This window comes from Rattus norvegicus, chromosome 7 (assembly GCF_021556685.1).
Source record: "Rattus norvegicus strain SHRSP/BbbUtx chromosome 7, alternate assembly SHRSP_T2T, whole genome shotgun sequence".
Lineage (NCBI taxonomy): Eukaryota > Metazoa > Chordata > Mammalia > Rodentia > Muridae > Rattus > Rattus norvegicus.
This window is the reverse complement of record NC_141540.1, coordinates 20815956-20840264: the sequence shown is the minus strand read 5'-3', so window position 1 is coordinate 20840264 and position 24309 is coordinate 20815956. Positions and strand designations below refer to the sequence as shown.

Below are 24309 nucleotides of genomic sequence, written 5' to 3'. Positions count from 1 at the left end.
TGACACAAATACAGCAAAGGACTGCCTGGCCTACCCTCAGTAAGAGAAGTACATAACTCTTGAGAGACTTGAGGCCTCAGTAAGTTAGGAGGTCTTCGGGAATGGGGTTGGTGGGGTAGGGACAGCCTCTTGGAAAGTGGTGAGGAGGAATGGAATGAAAAACTGTCAGATGGTAGAAGGTTATGGGGATAATGTCTGGACTATAAAAAATATTAAAATAAAAAACAAAATCATCATCATTGACAAGTGTTAGTGAGCCATCATTAAACATTTCCATATCTAGAGAATATTTTATTTGATTTGGACTACTAGATATTTGTACAAATATCCTCTTCAAAAACTGTATCTCTTTTTAATTAGTTTCATTGTTACTGTGATAAACACCATGTACAAAAGCAACTTGGAGAATAGTGGGTCTATATTTTTATATAAAACTGGAGTGACATTTCTTTGATGAAAGCAAAGACAAGAACACAACTAGATAGGAAAATGAATATAGGACATTATATATGAAGAAGTGTTTTTCACTGGATTGCTTCTATAGATTTATTTATCCTGATCTCTTATAGAACCCAAGACAAGTATACAAGAGTTATCAGAAACCACATGGTGATGAGTTCCTTCAGATCACACATCAATCACCAATTTAAAAGAAAAACATATGGGTCTCTTTATAGCTTGTTTTTCCAGGGAATTTCCAGTATCAAAGCTCTCTCTTCTCAAATATTGCTGGCTTATGTCAAGCAGGCATAAAAAAGTAAGCACAGATCATTACTACTTTTCTGAGTACTCTTGATATTGCAAGAACTCTCTTAGCAAGGGACATATAGTTATATTTTCAACAGTTTGTATTGAATTTCAACAATGTTATCATTGCAAAATGAATCAACTCTCAGCAACTACTATGGATGTAAACTCTCCATTACACAGTTGTCTAATGTTCCTTTCAGTATGGATACTAAATTTTGGTATATTTTTACTATTGACAACAGAACTGCAGAGGAGCACTTAGCCCATCAAGTCTCTATCAAGAATACTAAGCTTAAGTAAAATATGAGAGTCACTAGGCTACCTATTTCAACTAACTCTACCATTTCATGAAGACAGACAAGGAAATACACATCAATAATATTAAAATAATATGAACCATGGCTCTTTATAAGGCTAAAATGCTTTATTTATCATATCTAAACACACTGCTAAGATTTCATGATTTTGACATGATTCCTAAGAAAGACTAAAAATGTTAATGATTTTAATAGTTATACTCAAATGTATTTTAGGATGATCATATTTAAATCAATAGTATCCCAATGTCTCCATAATTTTATTTCTCATTAGAGCTTTCTGTATCATCAAATATGTTAGTCTTCTGATAAACCCGAACTACCTGGAAAAGACAGAGCATTTTTTCTTGTGAGTACCAGAAGTCTATTAAAGGCAGAAAAGAAGAAAATTAATTTAGATAGTATGCTAGGCATAACTACTATAACTACCAATGATAGTTCCTTAATTTGGAAACACCAGAGGTTATCTTTCATCATCTTTTTTTTTCAAGCGAAGCTTGTATCCACAATTATAAAATTATAATACTAAGCATTTCTTTTTGTGTGTACTTATACAGAACTGCTTCATCTGCATACAGTGATCTTCAGTAGATGACTGCAAGCTTGAGACTATGTAGTGACCTAAGATTATGTTCTCCATTTAGGGCAAATTTTCCAATATCACAGCCAGTTCCACAAAACTGATTTGAATAAGAATCTCTCTAAAGTAATATATTTTAATACCCTATATCGCAAAATGAAGCAAATAATGTTTCTCACATTGGTCCAAATTTCCTCTGAAAGACACCTGTAAGTAGAATGTGTGATTTTTCAAGATTACACCATTGAAGTAGGGATCCAGTTTCAGTACTGGATTCCTTTTAACCAAACAAACTATTTGTTATTACTTGGGTCAAAGAAATCAAATTCAAAACATCTGTATTCATATATATGTGTGTGCATGTGTATGTATATATCTATGTGCATAAACCATGCATATAATATGAATATGTATTCATAAGATATAGTAATATAATATGATATATGATATAATATAATGCAATATAATTCTGATTATGGTTTCCCTTTCAAAAAAACTTCTTGAATTCTGAGATTTTCCCCCAATCCTAAATTTTTGTACTTTGTTCATAACGTCTTAGGAAATTGATGGGTATCTAAATAATTCTTACTATTAATAATAAATTAAAGTAAGATAAAAAACATTCATATGGAATAGGGAAAAAAGAACAAATATTAAAAACTGTGACTGAATATAAAAGATAAGAAATACATGTAGACACAAAGGTTTACATAGCCTAACATTCAGAAGTTTTGTAGAAACACTTCAACTATGACTCAATATTTATAAGAAAAATATCTATAAAGTTAGAAAATAAAACACAGTCAAAACATTAAGAGCAAAACTTCATTTCTTTTGGGTTTGTCATGTCCTTTGGTATAGTTCTTTCCTTTAGTGCTATTTGCATGGGCAGCAGATTATTTTGCAATAAACTTTTTTTCTTTCATTGAAAACAGTTATCTATTGGAGTTACAGTCTGAATTAATAACAGAACATGTATTCATGTTTGCTATCAAAATAGAAAACCAATTGCCTAGGCAAGAGTAATCTGATTCTATGCTGTGCCAGTATGTGTGAGTTTATACTTACCCAAACATGTTCGTAGGAATTACTAAGTTAACTGCTACCCACACTCCGTCTAGTAGACGTTCACCTATAGAACATAAAATATGTTTTTGAGACATATTTTTGAAAACTTGTTCTCTATGGCTTTTATATAGAAACGCAGATCATGACAATATAAAACACTGAATGTTTAGATTCGATTTTAAGTATAATTTTTGTTGGCTAGATTTAATAAAATAAAAATAATTAGAATCAAATTCTGTGAAAGGATGTTGAATGTGCTTTCTTTAACTATCATTCCTCTAAAGCAAAATTCAAAGTGTCCTTCGAGATGTGAGAAATGAAAATATTATTTAAAAATATGAAGAAGCAAAATTGTTCTCTGGAGTAGAAAGCAGAATTATATTCATGAGCCACTGCTGCCATGTCTAATGTCACAATGTCCACTTTTTCATAGAGATGCACTAAAGCTTACTCCATTACCAAACATTCAACCACTACTAGACCTTGTTGATCAAAATCCCCAGACTGATCTTTCAGCTTTCAGAGGGAACACCTGAGCCCAGCAGTCCATTCCCACCAAGGAATTGTACATCACTCTGATGGAGAACTATATGATGGAGAATTATATGTCCATAATCACTACAAAACAAATTTACTTATTTCTTCGCCATTTACAAAAATATAGAAACATGAAAATCCAAGTTTATGTTATGATGAAAGTTTGACATTTCTTTGATATTTTATAAAGTGTTCTAGTAAGCTGAATATCATAGTCACATAAATCATGTTACTGCCACTTACATTGTATCTTGTTCAAAAATACCATTCAACAAATGCATTCCACCAAATTACATCTTTAAAATGTTCCTGTATTTTGTATAATTCTATTCTCAAAGTACTATATGTCACCACAAGATTATTTTTAATAAATTTTATGATGAAAAATGTTGGGTGAAATTACTGTAACCAAAGCCATGAATTTTGAAACTCAAGAGATTTTTTCCCATTTTTTTATTATGTGTTTCTGCCAATGTAAATATTTTTAAGGTAAACAAGAATGAAACAAAGTTATCATGAGCAAATATGGTTTAGTCAATCCCATTTTCATCAGTCTTTTCTTTCCAAATTTTCCTGCTGTGTATCTAGCCTTGCAAATTTACCCTGTTTAACATTCTTTTTTCATGAAAACTAGTTTAGGTGGTGTACTAGAAATAATAGAATTTTACTATCATATGACAAGTTAGAAAGTTTTCTGTTCTGGAAGACAAACTTGGAATCAAAATCATGTAAATAATTTCCCTAGAAACTACACAATATGGAATACACTATAAATTGAAATGGAATTTAGTTCTTACTGAGAAAATATCCTCAGTGGGAAACAATGGAATATTTACTCTTCTTAACACTGCTCTCAGTAATATGAATTTTAATTACAAATTTCCCATGTATTCACCTCTATTTTCTACTAATTATAACAATCTAACATAGAATCCTCTACTTTAATGAAATAATAAAAGAGCCTTATGATCTCAGAATATCATAAATATTTCAAGAACAGAAGTTGTTCTGAACGACCCTGTCCAATCCATGACACCTTACTTTATTCTCCAATGAAAGTATTAAGTTACCTTATAGCACTTACTTAACACATAATAATAATAATAAGGAGGAGGAGGAGGAGGAAGAGGAGGAGGAGGAAGAGGAGGGGGAGAAAGAGAAGGAGAAGGAGAAGGAGAAGGAAGGAGAAGGAGAAGGAGAAGGAGAAGGAGAAGAAGAAGAAGAAGAAGAAGAAGAAGAAGAAGAAGAAGAAGAAGAAGAAGAAGAAGAAGAAGAAGAAGAAGAAGAAGAAGAAGAAGAAGAAGAAGGGAGTACAAGGAGGTATTAGCTATCTTCAGTTCAATCTATACACACTATTCCCAAGTATAATTTCTTACAACTGATAATGGACTACTTTCAACAGATGACTTGAACCAGAAATCCCATGATCACCTATGTTCCACTATTCTTTCCTCATTGGAAATGTTAATATATGATACATTAATATAAGATTAATATATAGCAAAGAAATAAAATATCTTAAATACTTAGACTATGATCACCGAGCACTCATTGAATGAAATGACAACCCAATCCACTGGCATCTTCACTAATAATACCATATCCTACTTTCCCATTTCTGTGAAATATAAGGCTCCATTTGTTAAACATGTTTCTCCTTGCCCTCTTTGTCCATGTCATACAATCTACAATAAAAAAATTGTCAACTGAAGATTTCTCAATAAACTTAAACTCAAATTGCTTACTAAAAAATTAATTCACCTAAGATAATAAACCTTTATTAAACTACCTAATAATTCTATACTAAGGAACTTGTTAAAAAACGATTTTCAAAACTAGGTATCCAGATGAAATTTCACTTCAACTTATATTTCTCAACAATTCATAGTCTAAAACTGTAATACAAAATTAAATGTTATTCAATAAAATAAACAAACCTAAAAGACCCAGTCTTTTCTCTTCAATAGCAAATGTGAGATTTCTCCATTTTGAATGAGATATTAGTTTGTTGATCATCTCAGTAACTAAAATTAGGTAGATTACCTGGCATTATTTGCATGAAGATGCCAATTTCGCCCCCAGACATTAAAACGTTAAGCATATTTCTTCCAGATTCATTAATTCTAGACATGTGCTTTGCAGATGCATACAATTTGAAGGTTACATTTCCAAGGTTGACATCATTTTCACTGTTATTTTCCACATTTATTTCACCTGTAGGATATAAAATGTATATTGCAAGGGATTCTGGATGTATTCATGAATTCAGTGTAATCCTTGCACAAAGGTCAATTTGGTTTAGTTCCCACACAAAAGAATCTTGTAGTGAAATCATTAATCCCTGAAACAAGTATACCCAGGATTTGGAAAATGAAAACACTCTAGTATTTTGGTGCTTACTGTTGCAAATGACGAAGAATCCCACAAGTGAGAAGAGAATAATCACTTTCATGTTGATCATTTAGGATCCAGATGAAGAGCCTTGTATCCTGGAGATCAACTCCGCCAAAGAACATCTGGCTTGCACATTTATACTGTGTCTCAGAATTGTTCAGGTCTCTATGTGGTGTGGTGAGCTTGGTAGTGACAGACAGGTAATCATTGTCACATGTCCAAGATAGAACAGTGGCTATCACTTAATGTCAATTTTCTGTAATATCTTCTAAGATTTTGTCCTAATTTAGTTCAATCCTAATCTATAAAATTCCATTTGCTCCCTGTGTAAATAGCAAGTCCTAAAAATAAGCATTTCAGGATAAAACAAAACAAGTATTTCAAACATAAGCTGTGATTTGTGCTCTTTCAATCAGAGTCTAAGTCTTAACATCTCGAAACAATCAAGCATTATGATTAAATAAAACAATTGTATTATTTCACAACATAATATGTTTTGAACATTTCCAACCTTTCAAAAACAACAACAACAACAGCAAAGCCTTAAACCATTAAAATTCATCATTTTCCTCCTTAGGAAAACATAAAATATCAGACAAGTAGAGTTGTCACATAAATCAGAAAGTGAACAGCCACAATTTGTATGAGAGAATCTGTTACAGTGTCTTGCAATCCTCATGGTTAAGGCTTCAGTGTTTGTGAGCTCATGTGAATTGATGAATAAATAGGCTCTATTCACAAGGTGTCTTCTAAACCTTCTGACTCCTACAGTATGATTTGTGAATTAAATTCTGACCCTAAATCTTTCAAGGAAAATATGTGAGAAAGTGAAAAATGTCTTCCTGGGAGATTTTCTGCTTATTTGAAATTTAACTTGCATGCAAAATATATTAGATATTTAGTAGTTCTTTTGTTATATGTTTCCTTGTTTTAATATTCTCTGAAGTTTGTCTTGCTATGACTCAAAATCAACAGGAGATATGAGTTATTTTCAAAGTTAATAAACTTATCCTGCTAAATATTAAAGGATAATGGAAAATTGGCCATACCAATCAAGATAGGTGCATAAACAGCACAGTTATCTTCCAACATTCCCTTCCATGGCTACTTTTATCTCAGTGATCCTCTAAAATGGACGTTGAAACATTATAAAGACTTTGTCCTCTTTGTTAAATGAGCCTAAATTCCACTAAAATTCATATTGTCCCAATGAATATCTTATGACAAGAGGACATGTTCATACCAAGTACATTCTCTCAAATTGAAAAAAAAAGTGATAGATTAAAAAGCAAACAACTATAGGCTACTCACAAGTCACTAAAGCATCCACTATTCTTACACAAAAGACACCAAAAGTCAAGAGGAAATTTTTCATTTTAATTTTGTACACAGCAGTGTGGTCTTAGAACCTCAGTAGGTAACCACAATACACGTGATAATATTACAAAATAAAATCTTACTATATCCCTCCTAAAAAGAATCATCTTTTCACATTAGTTAATTGGAGAATTTATGCACTAAATTTATGGAAAATTAAAGGTAGGTTTACACAGATTCAAATTATGTATAAAAATTGTAAGACACTCCAGTTTCTCTCACTTTGACAGCATGTATTGCAGTGCTGAACAGTGCTAGATGGAGCTTTTTATTTAAAAGCACAAGCTGATACATAGAAGGTCCTTGTTCAATCAGTGAACCTAACACAAACAAGCTTATTCTTCAAAAATCTCTTTAAGACCCATGTAAGGTGAGTTCAGTTATAAACATTTGACAGGCAGAATCTGACTAATTTATTACAAATAAGACATAATTAAATAATGTATATATTATCAAGCATTTGCAGCCCACAAATGTTCTTTTTTTGGACGCTGTTAAAACTTATAAACATGTTCTACTCTATGTTCAACTGTTAAGTAATTCAATCTCAGTCATTGAAAACACATCTTTACTGTCTGCTATGCTATATTACAAAAATCTACAGCAGATACTATCATATAACTCAGGCTTGTTAGACAATCCATGTACATTTTCCCAATATTCAACATATTTTCCTAACACTGTCAATGAATCTCATTAACAGAAAACAGAGCATCACTGAAAACCTGATCTGTACTATTTCTTTAATACCTAACTTTTAGCATTGATTGATTATATCTACATTCATTTGGTCTTCCAAAATAATACTCTTCCAACCAATAGTTCTGAGATTAGCACAGACTCTTGCCATCAGGCTTTACTCACTGAAAAGTAAATTGTTTCCTAGTTCCATGCATCACACTGTTTTCTCTTCTTCCTCCACTTCTTCTTTCTTCTTTCCCCACTTCCTCTTCCTCCTCATCATCTTCCTCCCCTTCCATGTTCTCTACTTCCTCGTTTTCCTTTTCCTCCTTTTCCTCTTCCTCTTTCTCTTCCTCTTGCACTTCCTCTTCTTCTGCTTCTGCTTCTGCTTTTTTTTAAAGGACATCATTGACCTTCCCCCCCCTCCATTAAACTTATTTACATTGCTCTAAAATTTCAAACTCTAAAATTTCCACACTTCAAGATGGATTTAACTATTTTTAAATAAATTCAAGAGATTCATCTAAAATAGTGTGTAAATGTTTGGTCTTAGTCACATAAACCCACTCTAACTGATCTTAATTGTTCTATGAGTTCGTTACTACTGATCATTTTAGTGCAAGCACTCTAAACAACATTACACACAATTTTCTGGTAATATTGATTTTTCTTGTTAGCCACTATTATCAGATTTAATTGATGGCTCTCACAACTGGCACCCTCATATTCTCTACAAGATCTCAAAGCATCCCCTTCATGTGACAACCACTCACACTGCTTATAAAGCTTCAATGTACTGGGCAATGGAGTAAATATTTAAGGCAGAAAAGCACTCCTATTTTTGCTAATCTGAGAATAAGATTTTGGTTTTGGACATATCTCAACTATCTTACTCAAGACAAGACCTTTGTGTCACAGGGATTCCTGGTCATACCTAAAAACACATATCAATTTACTAGCACAAACCAAACATTTCTGATAACTATATTTCAGATCATACATTAATCTACATAGATTTTCCAACAAATTTGTTTGATTAATATAAACATACTATAGTATACTATAATATGATATACTATACTACAATTAATATATATTCTTCCTCTTTCATTCCTTTATCTAAACTGTTTCATGCACTCAGTTAAATCTTGCAAATTTATAACCACTTTTATCCTAGTGTCCTAGTGGTTATTGCACACACTCACACACACACACACACACACACACACACACACACACACACACATAGTAATACAAACTGACTAGTCTACATATATTATGTTTTGTGTATGTTTTCAGACTGGATGGTAGCAGAAGGTGAGAGAAAGGTACTTTGTGAAAAAGAGGGAAAGAAAACTGCAGTCAGGCTGTAAAGTAAACAGATAATTTCATCTAGTGGAAAAAATAAACAGAAACTGAGTGTCTACATAGCTGTGTCATAATAGAATCATTCTCCATTTGAAACAATTTTAGTGTCACTTGTTGAATAATATGAAATAAGGAAATCTAGTTAAAATATTAATAAAATATCAGAGACTATACTATATTGACATGAATATCTATGTCAATGAGACTTCAGATATATTTTAGAAAATAAGGCAAAGTTATTAAAATGAAGAATATTATTAGACAGGAATTCACTTCTAAATGATTTTAACATCAATATACGATCTTGTCCATTGAATTTAGTTCCAAGTTTTACAAGTTTGTGGCACCTCGAACAATGGACGAGTGCTCTTCTTCCATGTCCTCGCCAACATGTGTCACCGGTGCTTTGATCTTAGTCTTTCTGATTGGTCTAAGGTAGAATCTCAAAGTCATCTTGATTTGCATTTCCCTGATCACTGAGGACTTTAAACATTTCTTCAAGTGCTTCTCAACCTTTTGAGACTCCTTCATCCTGAATTTTCAGTTTAGTTTAAGACCACATTTTTTTTAATTAGGTTGTTTGGTTTTTTACATGTTTGCTTCTTGAGTTCTTTATGTATTTTGGATATTAGCCCTAGATAAGATGTGGTATTAGTGAAGATTCCCAGTCTTTTGCCAATGTGTCCTATTGACTATTTCATTTGCTGTACACAAACTTTTCAGACTCATGAGGTTCTATATATCAATTCTTGATCTTAGAGCTTGAGCCATCGGAGCTCTATTTAGGCAATTTTTCCCAGTGTCAATGAATTTGAGGCCCTTTCTCACTCTCTTTTTTTAAAGTCATATTTAGTGTAATTATTGTGTCCTTATTCCCCATCCCAATTTTCATTTGTGCAAATGAAGTCTACTGATTTAATTGAGTAAATTTTATTTCCAGTCACTTTGGTGAAGTTGTTTTTTAGCTGGTGAAGTTCCCTGTAGGATTTTGGGGGTGACTTCTCTATATTACCACATCATGTACAAATAGTGTTACCCTGACTTCTTCTTTCTCATTTTATATCCACTTGATTTCCTCTTATTGCCTTATTACTCTAGCTAGAATTTCAAGTACTATATTGAATAGACATAGAGAGAGAGGGCATTGTTGTCTTGTCCCTGATTTTAGGGATTGCTTCAAGTATCTCTCTATTTACTTTTATATTGGTTGTTAATTTGTTATATATTGCTTTTATTATGTTTAGGTATAGGCCTTGAGTTACAGTTTATCAATACTTTGAAATGAAGTGGTACTGTATTTTGTCAAATGTTTTTTCAGCATCTAATGAAGTGACCCTGTGACATTTTTTGTTTTTTTATGTATTAGATTATGTCCATTGATTTTTTGTATATTGAGCCAACCTTGGATCCCTAGGATGAAGCCTACTTGATTGCGGTGAATGAAGTTTTGATATGTTTTTGGATTTGGTTTGCTGTGGAGAGCTTATGGTCCTGCTTCTAGAAATTTTGTAAGAGTTTGACATTAGGCCCAGACAAGGAGTAGGTTTCAGGCAGGTATGTGATAATGGGCCAGCACAGAGATGCAATTTCAGGAAACAAAATTATTTGGGGTAGAACAAAGAAGTAGGATTCAGGTAAGAATAAGACTTTGGACTGGGATAGGGAAGAAGGCTGAGCTACCTTGGTCATCCTGTTAAGCCCTTAGATTCAGTGATAATGGGATTTTGTTTATTGCCTTGCTTATCCATTGACTATTGTGTTTATTGTTGTCCTGTTGTTCCTTAATCTAGAACTGACTTTTTATTTGTATGTAATAAAAAAGATATAAAAATAGAGTGGTAAAAATAAACTTGGCTCAGCATCAGAACTGACTGGAATTATGCTTCAGTGTTGTCTAATTGTCTTGTTTTCTTTTTAACCTGTGTTCTGGCCCTGAAGAACCTATTGACTCCCCAAGCTGGCTCAGTCATTTTGTATTGAGTATTTTTCATTGATAGTCATCTGGGAAATTGGTCTTTTTTTTTTTTTTTGGTGTGCGGTGTGGGAGCAGGGGATGTAGTATCCTCGTGTGGTTTAGGTATCAGAGAAATTGTGGTTTCATGCAATGAATTATGCAGTATTTCTTCTCTTTCTATTTCATGTAATAGTTTGAGGAGTGTTGGTATTAGTTCCTCATTGAAGGTCTGGTAGAATTCTGCATGAAAGCCACCAGACCCTGGGCTGTTGTTGTTGTTGCTGTTGTTATTGCTGTTGTTGTTGTTGTTGTTGTTGTTGTTGTTGTTAGGTTTTTAATGACTTCTATTATCTTAGGTTATATGAACGTGTTCAGATAATTCATCTACATTTGATTTAACTTTGGTACATGGTGTCTGTCTAGAAATTCATCCATTTCACCTAGATTTTCCAGTTTTCTTGAGTATAATATTTTGTAGTAGGATCTGAAGATTTTTTTTCTATTTCCTCAGTTTCTGTTGTTATGTCTCTCTTTTCATTTCTGATTTTGTTAATTTGGAAACTGTTCCTGGGCCCTGTAGATAGGTTGGATATAGGTTTATCTACCTTGTTGGTCTTCTCAAAGAACCAGCTTTTGGTTTTGTTGGTTCTTTGTGTCATTCTCTTCGTTTCTATTTGGTTGATTCCTTCCCTGTGTTTTCCTACTTCCTGCTGTCTAATTCTCTTTGGTGTTTTTGCTTCTTTTTGTTCTAGAGCTCTCAGGTATACTGTTAATTCGCTAGAGTAGGGTCTCTCCAATTTTTCACCAGGACACAATGGTATGAATTTTTCTCTTAGAAATTTGGATATGCTGTGTCATTATTTTCATTAAATTGCAGGAAGTCTGTAATTTCTTTGTTTAATTCTTCCCAGACAAATTAGCATTGAGTTGAAAGTAATTCACTTACCATGGGTATATGTATTTTCTGTTGTTTTTGTTGTTATTGAATTGAGCCTTAATCTGTCATGATCTGATGGAATTCATGGCATTATATCAATTTTCTTTTACCAGTTGAGGCTTGCTTTGTGACTGATTATACGGTCAATTTTGGAGAGCGTACCATGAGACCCTGAGAACAAGGTATAGTCTTTTGTTCTAGGGTGAAATATTTTGTAGATTTTTTTTAAATCCATGTGGTTCATAACCTTTATTAGTTTTCCTGTTTCTTTGTTTATTTTCTTTTTCATTATGTCTGAAATAACCTTCTCTCTGCTTCCTTGAGAAATGGAAAAAAAGTTTCTGCCATTACTTTGAAATGATTCCAAAGATAATCAAGTTAGGGGAGCTATTTCATCTTAAATAATGTAAATGTTTGATGAAAATAAAAGATCAAAAAGAGAAATCTATTGAGCACCTTACTGCCTATCTAAATAAATTAAACATTACCTATATCCTTCAACTATGTCAGACACTTATGCAAATTTACATGAAATAACATGTACTTGTTATACTTGAGAGCCTCAGAACTTGTATCATAGTGTGTTTTTTTTTGTTTTGTTTTGTTTTGTTTATTTTTCAGTTGGGGATTTGATGTTACATTTTAAAACTGTGTTTTTACACTTTGAATTAGCCTATATCTAGTAACAGTGATATGCAGTTTGGTGAAGGCTATAGAAACTTTAGGTCTATGAAACTTACAATTCTGTTGTTTTTATTATTTTGCAGATAGAGGAGGAAAATATGACAAATGAGTGAAATAGTATCCTGGATTTTCTGCCTCTTGCCCTTATAATGCTCGATATGAATTTGTTAGAACCTAGAGTCGAAAAATGTTGGGTGATAAAATGATAGATAACTCTTGAAGAAGCTTCCATTAGGTTTCCATTGAAGGTTGTGTGATACTTTGCAATATTACTGCCCTTTAATGGATATCAACACATATACGTATAAATAACCAACACATGTTGTTTATTTTTAAGTAGAACTGGTTCATAATATTTCTAAAATATTAATACCAACAATCCCAATATGCTTCATTATTTGTACCTTTGGCTTGCTCATGGAGACCTTAATACAAAACCACCAACTTACTATAACAATGTACATAGCACAGGGCTTTGATGGCACTTTCTTAAATATTGCCCATTTAGAATTTAACTGTTAGCATCTAAAATGCTTAAATCTCATTTCTGAATATAACCTGAACAACAGACCTTGTCTTAACCTTTGATAAAAAGAACATTGAACAAAGACTCATAGATAAGTTTCAGGTCTAGATGTATCTATTGATATTTCCATTGTGTACTCTGTTAATCAAATTTCACTAAAGATGGATTAACCTTTCCTGTGTCACAAGCAGTTTGCTGATCAAACAAACATGATGTTCTAAGTGTGGAAGGCAACTCATTGAAGGAAAATATTTATTCAAAGGATTTAGGTACCTGATGATCCATCTATATCACGCTTGGGCACCTACACTAAGGATTATTCTCCTTATATAATTGCTTAGCTATGTTCATTGATGGTCTTTACACAACTTCTTTAAAGTGCATAAAATATAGTTGTTCATCACCTACAGGATAGAAAATGAGAATGCATTACAATCCAAGGAATGTTGTCCAGTTGGTAATACAACAGAAATAATAAACCTTAAAGATTTATTGATGAAATAGAATACTAAGTGAGGAAACACAATGTAGGAAAACAGTTGTCACATATTTGCTTACATTATGTTAAAACTATTTTTAAATATTTAGATACCAATGCTTGATTTGGATATTCCATAAAAAACAATAAATTTATAAGATTGAATGGGTGGTCATAGTCTTAAATGTAGGGGACACAGAAAGGAATAAAAGATACAATAGCTAATATTCGATCATGTAATATTATGTGTGATGAATGTTGGAAGCATAATCATTAAAGTTCTTTTAAAAGTGTTGTGTGCAAGTATGCTACTGATAACTTCCTAAAATGTATACATATATACATACAAATAATTTAAATTGAGTATCATATAATAAACGACATTTCCTTTATAATACATATCAAGCTAAAAAGCAAAATCTCATTACCATAAGTAGGCTACAGTTTTTAAGCTATTTGACACAGCACTAATATATAACCCTAATTATTTCAAGTTATTGACATTGCTCTTAGTTAACCTCTAAAACTTGAGAGTAAGACCCTGTCACTCTAGGTACTATTTACTTGATATATCAAACACAGAGCAATCGAGTTGATATAGATATAGTAACATTCTCTCCTTACTAATTTTCATAATGATAACAAAAACTAATGAAAGAGAAAAGTAATCAAGAACCTTACTTAATTTTTGTGTGGCAACTATTATATGTCATCAGCTCTAAGGCATTGTGATCATCAAGAAAGATGAATAGAATGGATATTAAAGTCAAAAATTCAGAATTAATATAGAGACAGATTTTCTGGAAACAGGGTAGCTTTTGTATACCTGTGGCCCAATCAGTGTGAGAGTATGCACAAGTCATCAGAATTTCAACACATAAAAAGTCCCAGTATAGTGAAGCAATATGAACAGAAATTCCCACAGTAGCTGAAGATCTATGGGTAGTAGACATCTATTTGGAAAAAGACTGTCACTTTTTCAGATGGGTGCAACCAAAGCATTTTTGGTCACAGTTCAGTGAATGACCCCATATCTAATGACCTCAAAGAATAGCAATTAAACTCACGTTTTTTTTTCAGTTACTTTTGTTTTTGTAGAGAATCTGAAATTATGAGTTAATTTTTTAAAGAAAATGATCTTATTTTAACATAGAATTGAAGAGTTAGCATATAAAAATTTTAACTCTTCCTTATATATTTCCTATACACTAACATTTCAGAATATGGGGAGCCCTAACTGGAACAGTAAAAGTTTCAAACTTTCATTTGCCTTTCAATACAACATATGAAATAGGCTTTAAAATCAAGGTTATTGTAAAGCTTTCATGAATGTGTGAATAACTGGGTTTCCATCTGCACCCCAGAGTTGACCATGTGCCCTAGCCCTCTGTGGCTGAATCCTGCCTGGAAAAAGGTTGTATACCAGAATTGCTGACCCACCTAAGCTCACTGGTGAGAACACCACTATGGCTTAAATCTGGTCCAAGTGAGACCCATCTGGGGCCTAGTGGATTCAGGAACCACAGAGCAATCAGGGACATGATCCATCCAGTTTCTGTTTGTGCACTGGGGCTAAACCTGTGCCACAGTTCTCCACATCCCAATCCCTCCTCAAAGGAATTAAAGCAATTTTAAAGAATTACTATCTGCTGAGATATGGTTTCTCCCTGTCTCTTGACTTTGTTCCTACACTTGATATCAAAGGTTTGGATTTCTTTTTTTCCTCTGTTCTATGGATATTTATTTTTAACACCTTTTAATGTGTTTATTACTTAAAAATATTAAAGCATTTCTCAATGTTTCTCGCTTCTGTCCTTAAAACAATGTCATTTTCATCTATTTTGCCCTTCTATGGAGATTAATATCACTTTATTATTATCCAAGATCAAAAACTTTTATTGCAACCTTGATATTGGATATCACAGCCTTAATAGGTATGATTTCTAGTTTTGACTTATTCAGTAATCATTAGTTAAAGGGATTCATGCAACATAGTATGTAAGTCAGTTAACAAAAATTTGCAAATAGCATTAATAATGATCGACAAGAATAGTGATGGACTATTTCATGATAGGCTTAATGCTTTAGAGGAAACAGTTTATGAAAAATCAATTTCAAAACATTAAGGTCAGGTTCTAAATGCAATTCCATTCACTGTTGAGTTTGGTTTGTTTAATCCCCTGGTAATATAATAGGTCTGATCATGACTAGTAAAATTCAGTGTCATTTAGAAGGGAGTTGGAATAATTTCAATTTCGCTTTGGATACAGATTTCCAATATCATAAAATCATGCATAGTAGTAGTTTTACAATGGACTCTACTTGAATTGAGGATGTGTTTGCAGCTTTTGTCTCTGCTGTTCATAAATTTACTTCTTTGTCTTCCTAGACAATTTTGAGGAGAAATTACAGTTGGTTTGTTCTTACTGGTTTTGTTCTTCATTCAGTCTGCATTAACCACATCATTTGCATTCCTAAATTAAAAACAAAAAGGGAGATTTTGTGTTTAGCATGGCCTTCTTAGGTGTGGAATAACCTAGTTCTCACCAGTGGAAAAGGACCAGCAGTGGATAGTTCTCCTAAATTTTCAATGCTTGTTGTGGATATAAGGCTTGTTTGTATAGTTTTATATATATATATATATATATATATATATATATATATATATATATATATATATATATATATATATATATATTCCTCCTTTAAGGAATGCCCTCCTTCTTAACATAAATGACTCCATGAAAATCAAGGCCAGCATGAATCTGTACGTTGAAGCTTTGACTAATACCTCAGCAAAATTGTAAAAGCTGAGACTTTAAGGAGAGCCCTTAAAGCTGTGGAAAACAACTCTGAAAAGATGAGTTGAAAAATACACAATTTCTCAACTATGCAAAAAATAAGGATGGGATATAAATTATATTAGTGCCTTTACATATCTAAAAAAACAACAGAAGCTATACTGTGAACCAACTTGTCAGAAAGGTTAAGAAAATAATGAATAGATTTAGTATGTAGTGATCACAAGGGAACCCACCCAGATAAGCTTTCTGTGTATACTTAAAAAGTCAGGTAAATTCTTGAGTTCAAGATAAGCCTGGGACAGACAGACTTTAGGTTAAGACCAAAGCATGGTAGTGTACTGTCAGGGAAATGACACACATTTTTGTTCTGCTCTTTTTAGTGATTCCTCCCAAATCCAGACAGGAACCAATTTGATGCAACTCACAGCAGGGAATATTTTATTTGAGCTAGCTTGAGTCCCTCCCCCAACACATCCCTGTTACACAGCACAGTTTTATTGGAAGGGGAGGCCCAGAATGTCTATCAGGATAAGGCTTTATAGTAAACATCAAACAGGGAGTACATTTGCAAGCATCTAATTGGAAAGCTATTGTGACCCTTAACATAATGCTGGGAGTCATATCATAAACTTAATTTCTGCTCCCGTCTACATTGGTAGTTGTTAGGCAAGGGATGGACTTGTGACCTGGGGATGCATGCTTGTTGGGGGAATAACCTGGAGGTGATGATATTGTTGAGGGTGTAACCAGGAGAAAGTGGTATTATTGTGGATTAGCCAAGAGATTAGAGCTAGATTCTTGTTTTGTTGGGGGGGGGCAGGTTGGAAACTAATGCTAGGTGCCAGCCTATTAGTTTACCTGAGTTTAAACTTAGGTTAAGTTCTCTAAAATGGAGTCTGAACTTAAAAGATTTGGCCTCTCAAAAGAAATAGTAATTTCAAGGCAGGACTCCTGCCCCTGTCCACCCAGCTAGTTCATGGTGTATCTTTAACAAAGACAGACAGATCTCTGAACTATGTTGCAATGTTAAAATATATTGTGCTTGATGTCTCCTATGGACCAAGGGTCTGGGGTCATGGGATGCTGATTCATCGGATAACCAAAATGGACCCTGAAATAAATAACTGGATTAATGTGTAAAATAAAAGACTGGATTTACGATCTGCAAGAGATGAGCTACCAGAGCCTTTTATAGAACAGCAAGAGAGAACTGCTTAGAAACTGTATAAAACAGGAACTGGAGAGAGAAGTGCCTGGAAATAATCCAAAGAAAGCAGAATAGAGACAAAGCAGTCTGGAAAGCTGTCCATAGTTGAACATATGCTGTCAATTTAGATCCACCATTTGACTTCACCTTGTTTGTTTCACTGCTCTCAAACACTTTCTCTTAGAATCCCTCTCTAAGTTGAAGCTGATCCTTGCTAAAGAATTACCATAAAATATTTATACTACTTTCTAGTAAGTCTTTAAAAAATCTCAATGCAAGGGAAAGTTCGAACTGACAATAAATTATGAATGTCTTTTCTCAACAAATCTCTGCGACTAAATTATAGTGGTACAACACTTGGATTCATTTTGCATGCCAAAGTCAGCTTATGAATCTCAAAAATAGTATTCAGATATCCTGAAGGCACATATTAGTTCATCTTTGAAGTCCATCGCAGCAGAGTTCTTAGAGAGCTCTTGAGAGGATAGTCCTGTGATCTTCAGGAGAACATATAACATCTATTGAAAAAGAAAACAAGTGAATTTGTTCCCTCTATCATGGACATTCTCTTGATCTCAGTGACAAAAGGGACCTATAATTTTAGTCAACAGTTTAACGATGTAAAGGTTCTCAAATCATTTAGTGGTGTCTGTGTGTGTGTGTGTGTGTGTGTGTGTGTGTGTGTGTGTGTGTATAAACAATCTCAAAACTTTGTTAACTCAGCTTATGAAGTCCTGCATATAATGCCTCACTATGTCATCTTAAACCCAATTTCACATTTCTAGATATCTTCTCAAGTGGACATCAATCAGGAAAGTGTTCATCTTTCAACATGCAAGGCCTCTCATGTTCTTGATCCTAAATCGCTGCAATTTCTGTATCAAGCCTAAAGGTATATAAGCAGCTGGTGAGAAGTTCAATCTCCCACAATATATATAGTTGTTGCAGGGCCTTCTTCATAACGTTAGGTGATTCTATAGAAAAGCATGGACTTGATACACATCTACCAGGATTAATGGCCTACTAGAAACTTTCATTAGAAACTCTTTCTTGTTTTCTATCATATACAGTCACCCTATAACCTTGACACCTAGAATTTTCTTTTTGTCTGTGTTGCCATAATGTCTAATAGAACTGGACTAGTATGATTCTTAATAAGTATGATCTGTTTTCTATCTCCCTTGGTTTTCCATTCTAACAAGGTTTCTCTAACTTTCCATTATCGTTTCTCTTTTCACATTTATTTTTTTTATGAGTCTGATGATTTGTTTGTTCCACATTTATTCATTTGTTCTGTGCCTCCCCATTAAATCACTGAAACTAACAGTCATTTATATGTATTTAAACTATGTATAATACTACTAATAATCAGACTTCATTTTTTGCATGTGGGGCTGTTCTTTTTTAAAACTGGCTTATTTGTTTACATTTTAAATGATATCCCCTTCCCTGTTACCCATCCACTATCCCTCCACTGCTTCCCCCCTCTCTTCCCTCATCTTAGCCTCTAAGAGGGTACTTTCTCACCCATTCACCTCACTTGCATCACCCTCCAATGGGGTATCAAGTCTTCTTCCCCTCCCACTGATAATACATAATGGCATCTTCAGCTTCATATGTATCTGTAGTCCTGGCTCCCTCCATGTATACTCTTTGGTTGGGTGTTTAGTCCCTGGGAGTTCTGGGTGGTCCAGTTGGTTAATATTGTTCTACTTACGGGTTTGCAATCCCCTTCAGCTCCTTTAGTGCTTCCCCTAGATATTTCACTGGGGTCCCCAGGCACAGTCCAATGGTTGGCTGTGAGTATCTACATCTGTGTTTGTCAGGTGATGATAGAACCTGTCAGGGAACAGCCATAACAGGCTCCGGTCAGCAAGTGCTTCTTGACATCCGCAATAGTGTGGGGGTTTGGTGTTGGCAGATGGGATGAATCCCTAGGAAGGTGGTCTCAGGATGACCTTTCTTTCAGTTTCTGTTCCATTTTTTTGTCCTGGTCCCTCCTTTGGATAGGAACATTTCTTTGTTAAAATTTTGAGATGCATGGGTTCCATCTCTCAACAGGGAGCCATACCTATCTAATGGAGGTAGTGTCTACAGGTTATATCACCCCTTTGTTTGATCTTTCTGCTAAAGTCATCAACATTGGCTCCTAGGAGCTTCTCCCTTCCCTCAAGTAAGGTACATTTTAGTGGCTACTGCCTGTTCCCCAAACCCCACTGATACATGTTTCTATTCAATTTCCTGACCCTGTGTACTTTTCTCATTTTCCCTTCCAATACCTGTTTCTGTCCCCTCTTTTTTTCCTTCCCCATTCTCTCTCCCTCTAAACTGCATATGGTTTATGGTTATTCTGAGATTTTGAGCTAAAATCCACTTATCAGTGAGTATATACCATATATGTTCTTTGGATTATGGGTTACCTCACTCCAGATATTTTCTAGTTCTATTTATTTGCCTCTGAATTTCATGATGTCACTCTTTTTAATAGTAGTACTCCATTATGTGAATGTACCACAATTTCTGTATCAATTCTTCTGTTAAGGGATATCTGGATTGTTTCCAGATTCTGGCTATTATAAGTAAGGGTGCTATAAACAGAATGGCACATTTGTTCTTGTTATATATTGGAGCAGCTTTTGGGTATATACCTAGGAGTAGTATAGCTGAGAATTCAGGTAGAACTATTTCCAGTTTTCTAAGGAACTGCAAGGTAGATTTCCAAAGTGTTTTTACCAGCCTGCAGTCCCACCAGCAATAAAAGACTCTTCTTTCTCCACATCCTCTCCAGCATCTGCTGTTCCCTGAGTTTGTGATCTTAGTCATTCTGATTGGTTTGAGGTAGAATCTCAGTGTAATTTTAATTTGCATTTCCCTGAGAAGGAATGTTGAAGATTTCTTTTTTTCTTTTTTTATTAATCATTCCATTCATTTACATCTCAAATGATATCCCACTTCCAGGTTACACCTCAATCAAGCCTCCATCCCACATCCTCCCTCCCCCTCCCATTTGCCAGGATGAGAGGGTTCCTCCACCCACTCATACTCTCTTACCTCACCGCACCAGCATGCCCCTACACTGGTCCTACCCTCCAGTTTCTATCTGGCAAGTCTGTCCTCTGCTGCATATATATCTGGAGCCATAGATCCCTCCAGCTGCACTCCTTGGTTAGAGCTGTAGACACTGAGATAACTGGGTGGTCAGGCAAGCCTACAGTATTCCTCCAATGGTGATCTAACCCTCTGCTCCCCCAGTCCTTCTGCCAGATCCCCCATCAGGTTTCCTAGTTCGGTCTGATGATTGGCTCCAAACAACCACATCTGCATTAGTCAGTTGCTGGCTGGACTTCCTCAAAAACTGCCACACTAGGTTCCTGTCAGCAAGTGCCTTTTGACCATGGCAACATTGTTGGGTTTGCCTTCTGCAGATATGATGAATCCCCAGGTTGGGCAGTCCCTGGTTCGCTCTTCCTTCAATGTCTGTTCCTTTTTTGTTCCTGCTTTTTCTTTGGACAGAAACATTTCTGTGTTAAAAACCTTGAGATGCATGGGTGGCTCCATTTCTCAACCAGGGGCCATACCTCTCTACTGGAGGAGGTCTCTAAGGTTCTATCTCTCCTTTCTCTACACATTTCAGCTAAAGTCATTTCCCTTGGTTCCTGGGAGCCTAACATTTCCCTGATGCCTGGAACCCTCCAGTGGCTGTCTCCAGTACCTAATCTACCATGTTACATATTTTTGTTTGATTTCCTGACAAATTATACCTCTCTACAACTCCTCCAATTCTTGATGCTGCCATCCTTATTTCCTTCCCCTCCTTATTGCTTTCCCTGTACCCTCTCCCTCCAAAATTGTCCTACCCCCCCCCAATGCAGGACTGAAGCGTCTGCACACTGGTCTTCCTTACTTCTATGCTCCATATGACCTGTGGGTTGTATTATAGGAATTATGAGCTTTTGGGATAATATCCACTTAGTGAGTGCGAACAATGTGTAATCTTTTATGTCTGAGTTATCTCATTCCAGATGATATTTTCTATTTCAATCCATTTGCCTGCAAATTTCATGAAGTCTTTGTATTTAATCTCTGCATTGTGTATATGTATCACTCCATTGTTTATATGTACCACATTGTCTGTATCCATTCTTCTGTTGAGGGGCATTGGGTTTTTTCAGCTTCTGGCTTCTACAAATAAGGCTGCTATGAATATAGTGGAACATGTGTCCTTGTTATGAGTTGGAGCATCTTTTGGGTATATACCCGAAGTGGTATAGCTGGATCCTCGAGCAGAACTACTTCTATTTTTCTCCGGAACTGCCAGACTGAATTCCAAAGTGGTTTTACCACATCATTGTCCAATCAGTAATAGAGAAGTGTTCCTCTTTCTCCATATCTTCACCAACATTTGCTGTGCCCTATGATTTAGATCATAGCCATCATGACTTGGGTGAGTTGGAATCTCAGGGTCATTCATATTTGTATTTCCCTGATGAATAAAGGTGCTGAATATTTCTTTAAGTTCTTCTATGCCATTCAAGAATCCTCTGTTGAGAATTCTATATTTAGTTCTGTACTCCAATTTTTAATAGGGTTATTTGGTTCTCTGGCATTTACCTTCTTTTTCTTTTATTTGCTTGCTTTTCTTTTCTTCTCTTTTCTTTCTTTGTTTCTTTGTTTCTTTCTTTGTTTCTTTGTTCCTTCCTTTCTTTGTTCCTTCCTTTCTTTGTTTCTTTCTTTCTTTCCTTCTTTCTTTCTAAGCTCCAGATTTTATTATTCTCCTGTTCCACCTTCCAACTGTTATACATCCCATAACTCCTCCCCACCCCACCTGTGTCTCAATGAAGATGACCCTACTCCACCCACCCCACAAGAACCCTAAACTCACTGGGGCCTCAGTCTCTAGGGGGTAGTTGCATATTCTCTCACTGAACCCAAACCAAGCAGTTCTCTATTTAAGTGTTGGGGGGGCCTCATATCAGCTGGTGTATGCTTCCTGGTTGCTGACTCAGTGCCTGAGGGATGTTGCAGGTGCAGGTCAATTGAAACTGCTGTTCTTCCTATAGGTTTGCCCTCCTCCTCACCTTTCTCTAGCTTTTCCTTAATTCAAGCACAGGGGTCAGCAGGTTCTGTTCATTGGTTGGGTACAAATATCTGCTTCTTGGGTCTTTTGGAGGGTAGTCATGATAGAAACCTTTTTATGAGTGCTCCATAGCCACAGTAATGGTGTCTGCCTTGAGGCCTCCCCTTAAGCTAGATGCCACTTTGGACCTGTTGCTGCAACTTCTTTTCTTCAGGCTCTTCTCCATTTCCATCCCTGTAGTTCTTTCAGACAGGAACAATTATGAGTCAGAGTTATGACTCTGGGATAGCAAACCCATTCCTCACTTGATGCCCTGTCTTACTGCTGGGGCTGGGCTCTATAAGTTCCCTTTCCCCACAGTAGGGCATTGTATCCATGGACACCCTGTTGACTCCTGAGAGTCTCTCACCTCCAAGGTCTCTGATATATTCTGGAGGATCCTGCCAAACTTCTACCTCCCAATGTGACCCATTTCATTCTTGCTGCTGGCCCTCAGGGCTTCAACCCTTTTCCCCTCCTAATACCAGATCATGCATATCCCACTCCAACTCCTTTGTTTCCCTCCCCTTTTGTGGTTGCATTCCTCTCCCTCCCAAGTGGGTGTGAGGCATCCTAAATTGGACCCCTCAGCTTGCTGAACTTTTTGAGTTCTATGAACTGTATCTTGGGTAGTCTCTACTTTTTTGGCTAATATCCACCTATTAGTGAGAACATATTATGCATGCCCTTTTGGGTCTGAGTTACCTTACTCAGGATATTTTCTAGTTACATCCAGTTGGTTACAAAACTCAGGATGTCCTCGTTCTTTTTTTTTTTTAAGATTTATTTATTTTTATGTATGTGAGTACACTGTTGCTTTCTTGAGACACAACAGAAGAGGGCATCAGATCTCATTATAAATGGTTGTGAGCTACCATGTGATTGCTTGGAATTGAACACAGGACCTCTGGAAAAGCAGCCAGCGCTCTTAACTGCTGAGCCAGCTCTCCAGCCCAAGCCAGCTCTCCAGTCCACCCTCGTTCCTAATAGCTGAGTAGTATTCCATTGTGTAAATGGACCCAGCATCATATGTAGCAGAGGATGGCCTTGCTGGGCAGTCTTGGGAAGAAAGAGCCTTTGTCTTGTCAAACCTTGATACTACAATGTAGGGGAGTGTATGGGCTGGAAGTCAGGAGAGAGTGGGTGAGTAGGTGAGGAGCACCCTCATAAAAGCAGGAGAGGGTGATGGGATAGCAGGTTTCTGGAGGGGAAACCAGGAAAGGGAGGTAAACAATTGAAATGTAAATTTAAACAATCCAATAGAAGAGTCTGCCTTCTTGAGTTCTTTATATTTTGGATATTAGCCCTTTATGGTATGTAGAGTAGGTAAATATCTTTTCCCAATCTATCGGTTGTGGTTTCTTCCTATTGATGATTCCTTTCTCTTTAATTTTCTGAGGTCCCATTTGTCATGTGTTGCTTTTTAAATCATAAACCATTGGTGTTCTCTTAATGAATTCTCCCATATACCCAACTATTTGAGGCTCTTCCCCACTTTCTCTTCTATTGGATTCAGCATACCTGTTTTATG

General features: G+C 35.3%; 1 protein-coding gene across 2 annotated transcripts in view; it reads right to left on the bottom strand.

Moving 5' to 3' along the window:
- Positions 1-534: 534 nt before the first annotated feature.
- The window catches only part of LOC148004489 (uncharacterized), a 190425-nt gene continuing 166650 nt past the window's right edge, over positions 535-24309 (bottom strand). The window contains exons 10-16 of one of the 2 annotated variants that reach the window (XM_087559376.1): positions 19380-19501; positions 15974-16125; positions 13447-13577; positions 5653-5828; positions 5296-5466; positions 2716-2779; positions 535-1390 (exon numbers count right to left, since the gene is read on the bottom strand). In XM_087559376.1, the coding sequence (XP_087415502.1) occupies positions 1387-1390; positions 2716-2779; positions 5296-5466; positions 5653-5713 (300 nt within the window). In that variant the 5' untranslated portion in view covers positions 5714-5828; positions 13447-13577; positions 15974-16125; positions 19380-19501 and the 3' untranslated portion in view covers positions 535-1386. Of the gene's footprint in view, positions 1391-2715; positions 2780-5295; positions 5467-5652; positions 5829-9419; positions 9592-13446; positions 13578-15973; positions 16126-19379; positions 19502-24309 lie in introns of those variants that run through there. The other variant, XM_087559375.1, reaches the window with a different exon arrangement.